Source organism: Cydia fagiglandana, chromosome Z (assembly GCF_963556715.1).
Source record: "Cydia fagiglandana chromosome Z, ilCydFagi1.1, whole genome shotgun sequence".
Lineage (NCBI taxonomy): Eukaryota > Metazoa > Arthropoda > Insecta > Lepidoptera > Tortricidae > Cydia > Cydia fagiglandana.
The window spans coordinates 16,962,814-16,975,678 of record NC_085959.1 but is presented as its reverse complement, the minus strand read 5'-3'; the positions used below and the strand labels follow the sequence as shown (position 1 = coordinate 16,975,678).

The window sequence follows — 12,865 nt, the reverse complement described above, 5'->3', positions numbered from 1 at the left end:
TTGACTTCACTTTATGGTGCAGCCAGACTGGTTCACGCCGTACACTACTAACGGAAATTCGGCCGAGGTTGTTGAAGATACTTAAGGGAAAAATGTATTTAATTCGGTTCTCTAAAACGCTCTCGTTTTGTATGGGGAATTTTCTCACTGGAGAACCGACACAACTGTATATTATAACAATGCCAGACGTTTCTTTTGGGGGAAACTAGTGCCAGCTATTTGGTGTGTGTGGCATAATGTTATTGCTTTATAGGACCAGTTCTCTACAAATAATAAGGCTAGGTTACACCAAACCGTTAAAGCGTTCGTTAGGCTGTTACTTAGTGGTTGGTGCAACTGGCCCTAAGTCTCGTAAAATTAAAAATCCCTTTACAGTACACATTTTTTTATTAAATCCTTAACAATCTCAACAACATGATGTATTTACTATCTTTAAGTTCTCCTAAAATAGATTATGTTCCTACACTTGATTTCATTCTTAGAAGTAAACTTGAAACCTATCCATAAATTTATATTTATTTTACAAGGAAAGTTACAAATAAAGAATCTATAATTATTTTCTATTTGGTTTCCCAAGAATAAATCTGATTCATCTATAAATTAGTGGCTTTGAGGTGTCAGTAGCGGAATACATAATCATCGAATTTGCTCATGCTCACTAAATTTCTCGAGAATCAGAAATGCGACCTGTAGAGGTACAATATACAAAATCATTTTGGCCCAAGCTGTAACAGAGTTTTTCGCTTTCACTCAATTACCTATATACCGGAATTATATGTCTCTGCTATATACAACAAAATAGTGTAGGAAATGAAGCAAGTTGTCGTATGGAGACCCATGCATTAATTCCTCAGTCGATGAAATTTTGCTCGCTTATTGTATACGAGTAGTATGAGCCGAAACTAACATAGAAATATCCAACACTTAGGTATTACGTAATAATACAAATCTGTTTATACATATATTGAACCGAGTAATTCCTCCGTCCAAAATTATTTTACCAAATAAGTTATTTGTATCAGTATATGATACTAGAAAAAAAATACTAAAACTATTGTCAAACATGAGAATATATTTTTATGATAATTCCTTTTTTGACGCTCATTTTCATAGCAAAATTGCTCTGCCACTTTTTCCTTCTTATATGATCTTAGAATATATATTTGGTAGTGGGTAAGAAAATCCAAAAAAACGCATACCCAAGTTTATGTGTTTTAGAACTATTAAAAACTGAGAGTGGAAAATTTCTCAGCCTGATTTCTTTTTAAATATATACTAAGTAGTCACGTATATACTTAAATCCAAAATATCCAATAGTTATTTGTTTTACAAGGGGGCAAAGTTGTTGTTTAACCGCTCGTGCTAATATTGATACTCGAGGAAGCGAAAGATTCCAAAATTGAACCACGAGCGTAGCGAGTGGTTCGAAAAATGGAATCTTGAGCGTTGCGAGGGTTTCAAAGCACGAGGGTTAAACAAAATTTGCCCCCGAGTGAAACACAAAAATTTTCACCACACCAACCGGAAGCAAATATTAAATGTAAAATATAAAACAAAATCAAATCCAAATGAATGTTTTTAAATATGTATCATCCACAATCATCATTTATAAATCAATTCTATAAGAAAACAACTCAAAATTTGCATTTGATTACTTTGCCTCACATGTGAATAAAATGCAACTTTGCTATCAGTTTTTGAAGTGCAAAGTAAGCCTTTCCGAGCTGGTGTGGTGAAAAAGAAATTATCATCCCTTGTACACCCCGCTTCCTATACACTGCTCCCGATATGTTTAGTTTTTAATACGCTCGTTATTTTTTTGGATGTTTTTATAGTTGAATGGATAGAAAACTTAATTCAATAAATAAAATGGATAGAGATTTTCCACAGCAAGTAAAAAGGCAATTTCTGAAAATAGTATAGTTCCATGGTATTTTTTCTTTGTTTTTCAAATTGTAGGTATAAATCGGCAGTAAAATGGCATTCAAGTGAAAAACCAACGGACGGAGCAATTTTCCGGTCCAAGACACGCCAATAAATTATATTTTGTTAATATTGGTATTTCTGCTGGGATATTTTTTTTGATAGGTATTTCATTTATTGTTGCAATACGTTACATGAATATGTCCGGCGAAGAAAGTTTAAACGGAGCATTTTTCCGTAAAATTATATTAACGATTTAAGACTTTAGGTATTTACTTAAATATATTATTATTATTCTTTGGAAATTTATACTATATTTTTATTTATTGATACTTTATCATACTGTAAAGTTTTTTCTGGCAGAGGAATTACTGCGGCGTCCACTACCTTTATTTCCTACACTAAAAGAGCCAATCAACGCACGTCAGTTTTTATGGGAAGTTCTGTAAAAAGTGACCCATTTTGGTTGTCGTTAGGTGTATACTAAAATATTACATCAGTGGTAATTTCCGTATAAAAAATCTGTGCCACATAACAGCTGTGAAAGCTGACAGTAAATACCAAGTAACAAGATATGACATGTGCTCATTCCTCAAAGTGACTCGTGTTTGGTTAGGTATAGGCCAGCCTTCGAGAGGGTCAGGAATGCCCCTTGCGTCCAGCCATACTGGAGCACAGCCTAAATGTTCACTCATTGCATCCAAGTCCCTGTAACAGCACACAATTATTTTTTAACAGCCTCAAAGAAAAATCAATGATATACATACACTCTTTGTGTTGAATTAGGTATCATTAATATAATCTCTTAAAATCTTACTTATATATTAAGACCCCTTTTCCCCATTAAAAAAATAATTATTTGACAATGTGTTTGTTCAGTTAGCATTAATACTTTGGAAACAATGCGCCAAAAGTATCTGCCACTCTGGAATACTTTTTCAAATCTAACCAGGTATTAATATCTATGGTACACATTCAAAATTATCTGTCATGGTACAATTTTTCTAGAGTCTGTGCGGACAGAGAATAGTTGTGGAATGTAAGGGATCCCATACATTTCACCACTCTTCTCTTTTCATACAGACGATACATATAGAGACATACCTATCTCTTTTTGTTAAGTTATTAGAGAATAGTCATCTCAGTAGTTTTGAGACAGTCTGATCCGCTACCCTTGACACTGACTGTACACATGTGAAGTGCATCTCACCTAGAAAACCAAGACCCTTTTTCAGGGTTGTTCTTTGGCATAAATGGAGCTCTCTTCTCTGTGAGCCTCACAACACCGGTTAACTCCACTTCTCCTTTTATCATGGATGGTTCCCGTTTATCTTTGGGCCGCATGCTTTGATGTATCCATCCACGATTGACTAGGATCACTTCCCTGCATGAAAAATAAATAAATGATTTAGCCTATATATGTCTCACCAATCAGCCAAATAACAATTTAAATGATTATAATATTATCTGCAGATATATAAAACTTACCCTGTATCAGATAATTTAAATGGAGTAACAACAAGCCATCCTTGGTTTTTCTTGGGGTCAGACACCAGGGATCCAAACCTCTGGTGTTCATTATCAATAAGTGCTCTGGGTCCTATAAGAATCTCCTTGTCATGAAGAAATTCCCCTTTCACCTTAACTGGCTTATACTCCATCTTTTCTAGTGCCGAAAAGCTACAACATTACAATGGTCATCATTTTAAGCATTTACAGAAAATTGATTTTGAGGCCATGATATTATTTCTGAAGTCTTACTCGGTTGGCATTGGGACTGGAGTAGAATTGGATTTCGCTTGAAGAATATCTATTAGCTCCAGTTTCCATTGCAGACGGTATACTTGCCAGCAGCCCAGCCCAAACGAACTTACTGGTATAACCTGCAACCTCAACAAGAATTAAAAAATAATAATATTACTGGACGTTGAAGTAAGTACGTAAATTATAAATAGAATTGTTTAGTTGTTCTAAAAATAGCTTTTATTGTTCGATGCTCCTCATAAATGAAAAAAATTATAATCATAATAAAGTAAATATTAAATTTGAACATATATACATTAACCTCACCAATAAAACCCATTTCACAACTTCCACGGGTTGTTTTTTGTGCGATTGTCGTTTGATGGCATTTGCATATGTTGTATTAGATTTTATGAACAGATTTTTGGGATATTTACTCTTAGGATAGGAAAAATCCCGGGCTACTTTGCACAGAGTTCTGAACATTTTTATTTTCCTATTTCCTAATAGTAAGGTACTTAGTATTTGACAACTTTGACAGGTGACATTAGTGACATCGTTCGTAAATGGTTCGTAATGACATTTTAATTTTTATTCTTCAAAAAATGTCCAAAACCACTTTTAAAATTTTGGGGTTCCGTACTACAAAAGAGAAACACTGCGACGGAAGATTTAGAGATTACGCAATCGCTAAATCTTCCGTCGCAGTTTTTCTCTTTTAACATTTTACATGTACATATTATTTTTTTAAAGAAAAAAATAGCCGACTGTATTGAAATTAGACGTGTCCCTTTCCTATTTTTTTTTTCTAAAATGTATGGTACTTATAGAATTATAGATGTTCAAGCAAATCTTGTCAGTAGAAATAGGCGGCAAATTTAAAATATGTAGGTGCGATGGATTATCGTCCCATAGAAAATTTGAATTTCTACTGACAAGATTTGCTTGACCAAGATACATTTTAAACTTGTATTAGGTTCGCCAAACTTACGTTTAACGGCGGCGTTTACGGTTCTGCTTCTGGTAGAGCCTGCCCGCATAAATATACATAATTATAATCGTAAGACTTAAGAGTATGGTTTTCCGTAAATTATTTGTTCATTTTACAGGCCACACCCGGTATACCTACACTGAATATTTTTTTAAATAATTATAATTATGTAGGCAAGTTTTATTACACACTTTTGAAAAGTTGCCTGAGCTGGAGATTAAAACTACGTAAAGGTGGTTCTAATTATTTTCAAAAACTTACTTATAGGTACCTCCATGTGGCATACCAGTGGGACATTCTGTATAATAATTAATTATTGATAGGTAGGTTGGTACAGTCACCTGCAAGAATATGTTACACAACGAAGGCCGCAAAAATATCTGACACGATCTTATTTGTGACGTCCGACGTGTAAAGATACCTTATGACCGTTGGCGCTTACGCTATTATTAACGCCGGTCCAATATTGTTGCGGCGCTATGCGACGTAAGCACCAGCCGCCATAAGGTACCTTTTGCCATGGAGCGTCACATTTGTAGAGCCATAAGAGCGCGTCACATATGGTTGCGGCCTTCGAAAAGCAACTCATTATTGCTGGTGACTGTAGGTACTATCTAGTCAAAAAGCGTGGATATCTATGATAAAAGTATAAAATGCGACCGTTAGGTCTATTTCATTTTCACTTGGAGATAACGGACCGAAATAGGTCAAAATGATAATCTGCTATTTGCAATACCTAAATCTGTTTGCAGGATCTAAACACCCTTTAGGTATATCCGCTTGACAACAATCATTATCGTAGACCTATTGCGATTACAAAATCCATTTCCTTTTTATAATATTGTTTCAAATCTATACCATACTCGTAGATATAAAACAATTATGTATATATCTTACCCACCGAATGTTCAATTTTCTAAAATGTAGTTAATAATAATTGTTTAATTGTCCATGCAATACGGGTAGGTACACTCTGTTAAGCCGATCTGTTAAGTATAAACGAATAGGTATTAATAATTAAATTAATCGGTCATATTGTGCAAGTGACTCTTAGGTAATAGACAATACATGCTCAATAGTATCTGTCCATTAAGGTTACGTAGACAATGGACGACCAATATTTGTACAGCAGCGAGGTGTTTCGACGGCAGTGCTGATCGCATTATGTGGCACTCGAGTTGGCATCAATTTGGAGACACGTAGCGGGCACCGCGACTATTGATAAGAACGCAGCGGTGTATAAGTATTCGTGAAAATATCGATATTTTTTCATACCCCGTTGGTGGCAAGTAATCACACGGCCCTCTTGATGGTATGGAAAGGCGGTCACGTGACGTCGCCCCCTTTCCTCTTAAGCTGGGTAGTTAGTTTTCAAATGTATGTATATACATATAATATTTTTATATTTTTAACTAAGGACCTTATTTATACAAAGTTAATATCGGGCCTATAAAATCACATGCCAAAAATATTAGTGTTTGATTTAGAGCTCCTAGGCACTTAGGCCGTATAAGTACGGCACTTAGATTAGGGAAGCCTCCTTCTTAATCTTAAAACCTTAGCTAGGTTACGGGCCCCTAGGCCCGGGCAAAGTAGGCCTAGACGGAAATCCGGCCGTGATCGCATTGATTAGTCGTAACATAGGCGTACATACCTACCCACGGTGGGGCAGTAGAAAATTTGAATTTCGCGCCTTTTTTTGACAAGATTTGCTTGACCAGCTTCTAAATCATATATTACTTTATAGTTTTATCATTCTCTTATTTTAGAAGTTACAGGGGAGGGGGGACACATTTTACCACTTTGGAAGTCTCTCTCGCGCAAACTATGCAGTTTACAAAAAAAAATATTAGAAACCTCAATATCATTTTTGAAGACTTATCCATACCCACACGTATGGGTTTGATGAAAAAAATGTTTTTGAGTTTCAGTTCTAAGTATGGGGAACCCCCAAAGTTTATTGTCTTTTTTCCATTTTTGTGTGAAAATCTTAATGCGGTTCACAAAATACGTCTACTTACCAAGTTTCAACAATATAGTTCTTATAGTTTCGGAAATAAGTGGCTGTGACATACGGACGGACAGACAGACAGACAGACATGACCCTCACCAGGGTCAGGGTCAGGGTTCCATTTTCTGCCATTAGCTACGGAACCCTAAAAAATATTAATCATTTGCGTATAGCCGCTATTACTATCGATAAATTGTATATCGAACGCGTTCAACACTATAAAATTCATCAGCACCATGTGGATGATTAATTTTTTTATTATCATTTTCTTGGAGCGCGACGTGAGTGCAACACGCGACGATGGCTTCGGCTAACACCATAACAGTAAGTCATTTAGATAATCCATAATATCATTCAATCATTTGCCTGGGTTTTATCAGTTACTATATCGACTTATCTACTAGTTGAAGTGATTGAAAGAAACCAGGTGTGAATATTAAATACCTATTGCTAGCGAATAAATATTATTTTGCTCATGCGAAATTAAAACGTTAACAAAAATTAACTGTTTAAATCAATTAAACTGGGTTTTTTTCATTTGATGGACTTTTTTTAATTCTTTAAGCACTTTAAACTATTTATTTACATGTTGTAGCCCGTTCAAATTTACCGGGCCGGCAGTCCATATGTTAACAAAACTTCGGTCCAATTTAATCCAGAACTATATAGTCTGTATGGCTGCACAGTTAATTATATGGATACAATTATGAGGATATCCACAAAATTACTATACGGGGATGATAATCATTGTTATGTCTGAACATACTCTGAGGGGTAATCATATTCCTATACCTACCTTATAAGTGTGTCCATATATTTGAGGAGTAGTCCATCAGAGTACCACTTAAATACGGCTTGATTTCCTCGAGAATACTGTAGGTGAATTAACGATAAGAAAAAAATTAAAGCCAAACTTTTTGAAACCTTAATATAATCCACCGTCCGCTAGCGACGTGAAGTGTGGTAAAATGCTTCTAAAGTAACTATTCTCCAGTTTTTGAACTCCATATTCACATATGGAGTGGTGGTGGTGGTGGTGGTCACTCACAACATATTCCTACTACCAACGTTTACTACCTACTACCTACGTAACGTTCAATGCGTGCAACCAACTCAATAACCACCCGCATGCCTATTTACAGATTTTCAAACACTATCATGTAGGTTTTGACGATACTTCATTACGTATAGGTTCAGTAATGGATCAGTAATGGTGCCATAAGACCCCAAGCGGCTGTGAAACAAATAGAAATCAATGTTACTTTTAGGTATTCTACCATTTTAGATCAAACGTTTGCAGTAGTTACCTACATTTTTATGGCTACTTAATACTCACTATTAGGTGTTGTTATCGAACGGTCTAATCGTCATGGCACTGTGACTAGTATGATTTACGATTTGTGAGGCATCAGTTTAATTAAATAAATGCGTTCACTTGCTCTTCCAGTGGTGGCAATGGCTAGTCCACACGAATGACATCAAGCAGCTGTGGGCGGCTCAGCCTACCTACCTCATCTCGCAGGCCGTCTACCTGATCGCCGGCGTGATCACCTTGCTTCACGGTAAGTTAGTCATATATACATGACTGACGCAGCATTCTGCAGGACTCGTAGCGTAGTTCCTGTCTGAACAAACAGTACCGCGCTTCGGTACGTTTCAATTTGCAAGGTCTGGCTTCTTTAAGATTTAAGTAGTTCCTTCAATTCTTCATGGAACCCATCATCATACTAGACCTTATTAAAAAATATAAATGCAGATACTAAACGATAGCTTATAGTATTTGGATTGTAGTAAGCAGTTCTACAACGTGTAATTTTGCAGCTTTCAGAAAGGGTGGCCGATGGCCGTACTTCTGGCTGGCGACGGTGCTGCACGGACTCTACGCAGACAACTTCTGGCACTTCGCGGTTCCAGATTATGACAACTTCTGGCACTCGCAGACTCCCATCATGCTCCTCGGAGCCAGACAGCCATTGCATATCATCTTCCTGTGTACGTACAACGGTTTTCTGTGGTACAACTTGTTTGCTGGGGATGATTTGTATAAGTTAATTATTCGCACTTTTCGTTCAGTTATTGGCTGAAGGAATACTGAATTGACAAAGGGCCCTCGGGGATCCTTTGTGACGTCCCACGGGTAAATATACCTTATGACGGTTGGCGCTTACGCTATTATTAACGCCGCTCCAATATTATTGCGGCGCTATGCAACGTAAGCGCCAGCCCCCATAAGGTACCTTTTACCATGGAACGTCACATTTTTCCCAGATAAAGCTAAAGTCCACAGAAATAAAGTAGATAATCGATGGATGTGTTAGCAGTACCTAATATGGTATGTGGTTTGTAACCTTGTAGGTTTACTATTTAGTAGGTATTTCGGAGTTTGAATGTCAATGTGAATATATTTCAGACCCAGCATTCATCTACCAAGCGGCGTACGCAGTGTCAAAGCTGAAACTGCCAGGGTACGCGGAGCCGTTCGCCGTGGGCCTGGTGACCGTGCTCATCGACATCCCGTACGACATCGTGGCGGTCAAGTTCGTGCACTGGACCTGGCACGACACCGACCCCAACATCTTCGACCGCCACTACTGGGTTCCGTGGAACTCCTACTATTTCCACGCCACTTTCGCCGCCAGCTTGGTTTTCTTCTTCCACGCCGTCAGAAAATGGTTCGCTCCTAAAGTTTCCAAATGGGAGTCTGCTGGGTGAGTTATTTTCGAAGAGCTGCTTATTGTTTTTAGTACGTTTGTGGTTTAGAATGTTTATCTAATACTGTAGGTAGACGAAACTTGATTACCTGTGACAAATGGAAACACTTAACACCTGTTTTTTGCATCTTAAGAACCTCACCTGCGTGATTGTCTACTCGTATAGGGAAAAGAAGAAAGCAAAAGCATGCAGACCAATAGGTATTATTAATGAAATATCCTTATAGTAGAAAATGATAGATGGTTGTCTTATACTTACTATATCTACTCTTTGGTTGGCATTTCAATGTGATTACAGTAAGAAGACAGAATGGAAGAGTGTCGTGATCGCCGCTCTGCTCGGCATGCCCGGCGGCGTGCTGCTATTCCTGCCCATCTACCACCCGCTGCACGACATGTACTACATCCACTCCGAGGTCACCTTCTTCCTGCTCTTCTCCATCTTCGGCGCCTTCGTGCTGCACGGACTTCTCAGCGACCGGGAAAAGACTAAAGAAAGGTACCGTAAAGGCGTAAAATCTCCAGAAAACTGTACAGAACAGCGTTGGTCGAGAACTAAAATATTAATACACTCAACAATACTAACATCAATTTTCATTTTTGTCCGAGTTAACGATGAATCACGTTAGATCGGGCTAGGTCCGGGCCGGATAGCTTCCTATGGAAAGCATCACGTGATCATCTGTCATCAGAATATTAAGCTCCGGGAGCTCCGTCCCGGTCTAACGTGAGTCATACTTTATTTTCTCATATTTTCCACCAGTTTTTCCTAAAGGGAACGTAGGTAAGTATATCGTAAATACTGAATATGCACGTACTGATGCGCATTTCCGTTAACTTTAACAGACTGACGGCGGTCGATTACGTGCTGTTGCTACAGCTGGCCGTGCACTACCTGACCTACTTGGCGTTCGTCGTGTTCTTCCACCCCGAGCACGAGTGGTCGCTGGGGCTGCACGAGCCCGTCGGACCCTGCAACGAGGTCGCCACGATCACCACGCCGTTCGGGCAGGTAACGCCGACCATATTCTTTCTATTACACATACCCTGTGTACAATAGTTATTTGTACAACAAGAGATCAAAGTTTGATATTTCTTCGAGTGCTTATTTTGAGTCCCGTGCAAGCGAAAGATTCTATAATAGATTCACGAGCGTAGCGAGTGAATCTAATTTAGAATCTTGAGCGTAGTAAGGGATTCAAAAGCGCTCGAGATGTTAATAACTTTGATCTCGTGTAGTACACAACATTTTTCACCCTAAGCAGTGAGAACATACCTAGAGGGACAGAGATAATAGAACCCAAGTATATCGAACTTGTATTAGACCCCGCATGTTGAAATGACATTTGACTATAAAGGTCACTTGAATTGAATGACATTTTGTCCGACTCAGTGAGCAAAATACGATTTTGCTCACTCATTTTGTCTCACTCAGTGAGCAAAATGCGATTTTTGAGAAGCGACTGAGTTTTTCAGAAGCAAAGTACCCTTGTTTGAGCTACTGAGGTGAAAATTATTTTAATTGCGAATCGCCCTAATCTAATTATTACTTATGTGTTTCGTTTCTTATCATACATTTTGGCGCAGCCGTGTGGCCTGTGACGTCACACATCACGTTTTATGTATGGGGCATTTTTACTCGCTATGCATGCGCCACTAGTATTTTCGCAATTTGGTAACCACTAACCGTACAGTAGATAGCAGGTTTATGAGGAGCATTTTAATCCCAAAATTGCTATAGCCTTGGTGCACAATAGTACACATCAACTATAAGTTTGTTACATATTTCGCAGACCCTACAAAAGCGTAAATACTTCTGTCCTGACAACTACGATGAGGGTTACTTCGATTTCCACTGCGTGGGCGGCCAGAAGCCGCAATCTGGCGCCTTGTGGTACGTCATCTGCGGAACGCCATTTGAGTAAGTTTTTTTTTACGTACCTTTTTACTTGGGACTTAAGTCTATGAACAGTCAGCAGCAGAAGTTGCTAAGCGGGCGAGGTATTCAAAATTACTTTGACACGCTCTTATTCTCTTAACAATAAAGTCGCGTCAAGGTAATTTTGAACACCTGGTCCGCCTTGCAATTTCTGCTGTTGACTGAACATGAGCCGATTGGGACTCGCTCGTGTGCTCGGCAGTGTGAACCATGTGGGTTTGTGCAAGTGCAGTGCAGTACATAGAGTAAATTATACGTGAGTTGTCGTGCCCGTGCTGTTATATTGAATAGCATACGTACGCTATCACGAATTGAAGTGTGTAATAGGGAAGCCATCAAGTATATGAACATTTCATGAGCGTGACCACTTTTGAGCTACGGCGGCTTACGGCTTCGGAAGACTTTAGCTCGGCTAATTGGGGTTTATTTTATAAGTTATGTTTTCGTTGGCATCCAGCCTTCAATCCATCATTGACCAAAGTTAAAACTTTTTATGAATGCGGATGTAATATAAATATGCATATAAGTAATTATGAGTAAGTAGTGTGGTGAGTAGATGAATTGGTGGGTTATCCGCAGATGGTCTAGAACGCAAAATGACTAGTGTGTTATTTTGCCTAAATCGCAATTAGTCTACATCGCAAACGGTCTAGAACGCAAAATGCCCACTTTTTATATCACCACATTTTACATAGGTAGGTTAGGTATCTTCAAATGACCGAAGGACAAACAGCACAGAATAGGAGCCCCGCGGAAGCGGGGCTCCGTCGACATCGCTATAAAATTAAGATAAAACGGAACAAATAATTCGGGCATTTTGCGTTCTAGACCGTTTGCGATTTAGGCAAAACAACACACTAATCATTTTGCGTTCTAGACCATCTGCGGATAACCCGAATAAAATTGGTGTCATTATTGAGTGGCGTGCCGTGTCCGCAGGAACCGCGCCGAGTACATCGCTGTGGTCTCCGCCATCGCAACCTTCGCAGCCGCGGTCTTCTACGCACTCTACTTCAAGACCGTGCAGGCCCAGCCACCCAAGAAATTGAAGTCCAAATAAATACTCTAATTTATTTAACACATCATTTAACATCTAAGGTTCCATAAAGGATTTCAATGATCAGCCAATTTTAATAGAGTATATATCTATTTAATCACCTTTAATGATATGTTCGTTTCGTCATACAATCACAATAACATCTTAATATAAGTATTTGTGTATTTTAGTGCCAAACAACACTTAACTATGCAGCTACTGTCCATCAATTAATTATAACGAATTTTTGATGTATTTATGTAATGAATAAATGATTTATGATAATGTTCTTGATGAGCAATAATGAGCAACCCACCCATGCCATGCCAGCCATGTTCTAGACTGCATGAAATACGACATGAGCGTCACCTTTCAGCCTAGGTTCACGAGCTAGTGGGCCGAGGGAGAGGCGATGTATGATCATCTTATTACAACGCAATAGAGCAGGCCTCTTGGGGGCTATTCATAAATTACGTGATTTCAAATTAGGGGGGAGGATGTCTGGACATCG

The 12,865-nt window shown here is 38.4% G+C and overlaps 2 protein-coding genes across 2 annotated transcripts; one reads left to right on the top strand and one right to left on the bottom strand.

Annotated features, from left to right (window-relative positions):
• Positions 1-368: 368 nt before the first annotated feature.
• LOC134678290 (surfeit locus protein 1) lies at positions 369-4,196 on the bottom strand. Its single transcript, XM_063536780.1, has 5 exons — positions 3,994-4,196; positions 3,685-3,806; positions 3,412-3,603; positions 3,134-3,307; positions 369-2,631 (listed from the first exon to the last, which is right to left on the bottom strand). The coding sequence occupies exons 1-5, from the start codon at positions 4,150-4,152 to the stop codon at positions 2,415-2,417; spliced, it is 864 nt and encodes a 287-aa protein (XP_063392850.1). The 5' UTR covers positions 4,153-4,196; the 3' UTR covers positions 369-2,414.
• A 2,700-nt stretch (positions 4,197-6,896) lies between these two features.
• Positions 6,897-12,452, top strand: LOC134679448 (uncharacterized). The gene is made up of 8 exons (XM_063538361.1): positions 6,897-6,992; positions 8,116-8,230; positions 8,490-8,660; positions 9,079-9,376; positions 9,678-9,878; positions 10,226-10,391; positions 11,173-11,300; positions 12,258-12,452. The coding sequence occupies exons 1-8, from the start codon at positions 6,969-6,971 to the stop codon at positions 12,376-12,378; spliced, it is 1,224 nt and encodes a 407-aa protein (XP_063394431.1). The 5' UTR covers positions 6,897-6,968; the 3' UTR covers positions 12,379-12,452.
• The last annotated feature ends 413 nt before the right edge of the window (positions 12,453-12,865 follow it).

Excerpts from the sequence above, each read along its gene's own strand:
- LOC134678290 (XM_063536780.1), bottom strand. The coding sequence starts at position 4,152 with ATGTTCAGAACTCTGTGCAAAGTAGCCCGGGATTTTTCCTATCCTAAG. Across the intron at positions 3,807-3,993 it reads TTGTGAAATGGGTTTTATTG|GTTATACCAGTAAGTTCGTT; the intron begins GTGAGGTTAATG and ends TTGAGGTTGCAG. Across the intron at positions 3,604-3,684 it reads CCAGTCCCAATGCCAACCGA|CTTTTCGGCACTAGAAAAGA; the intron begins GTAAGACTTCAG and ends GTAATGTTGTAG.
- LOC134679448 (XM_063538361.1), top strand. The coding sequence starts at position 6,969 with ATGGCTTCGGCTAACACCATAACA. Across the intron at positions 6,993-8,115 it reads CTTCGGCTAACACCATAACA|TGGTGGCAATGGCTAGTCCA; the intron begins GTAAGTCATTTA and ends TTGCTCTTCCAG. Across the intron at positions 9,879-10,225 it reads CGGGAAAAGACTAAAGAAAG|ACTGACGGCGGTCGATTACG; the intron begins GTACCGTAAAGG and ends TAACTTTAACAG.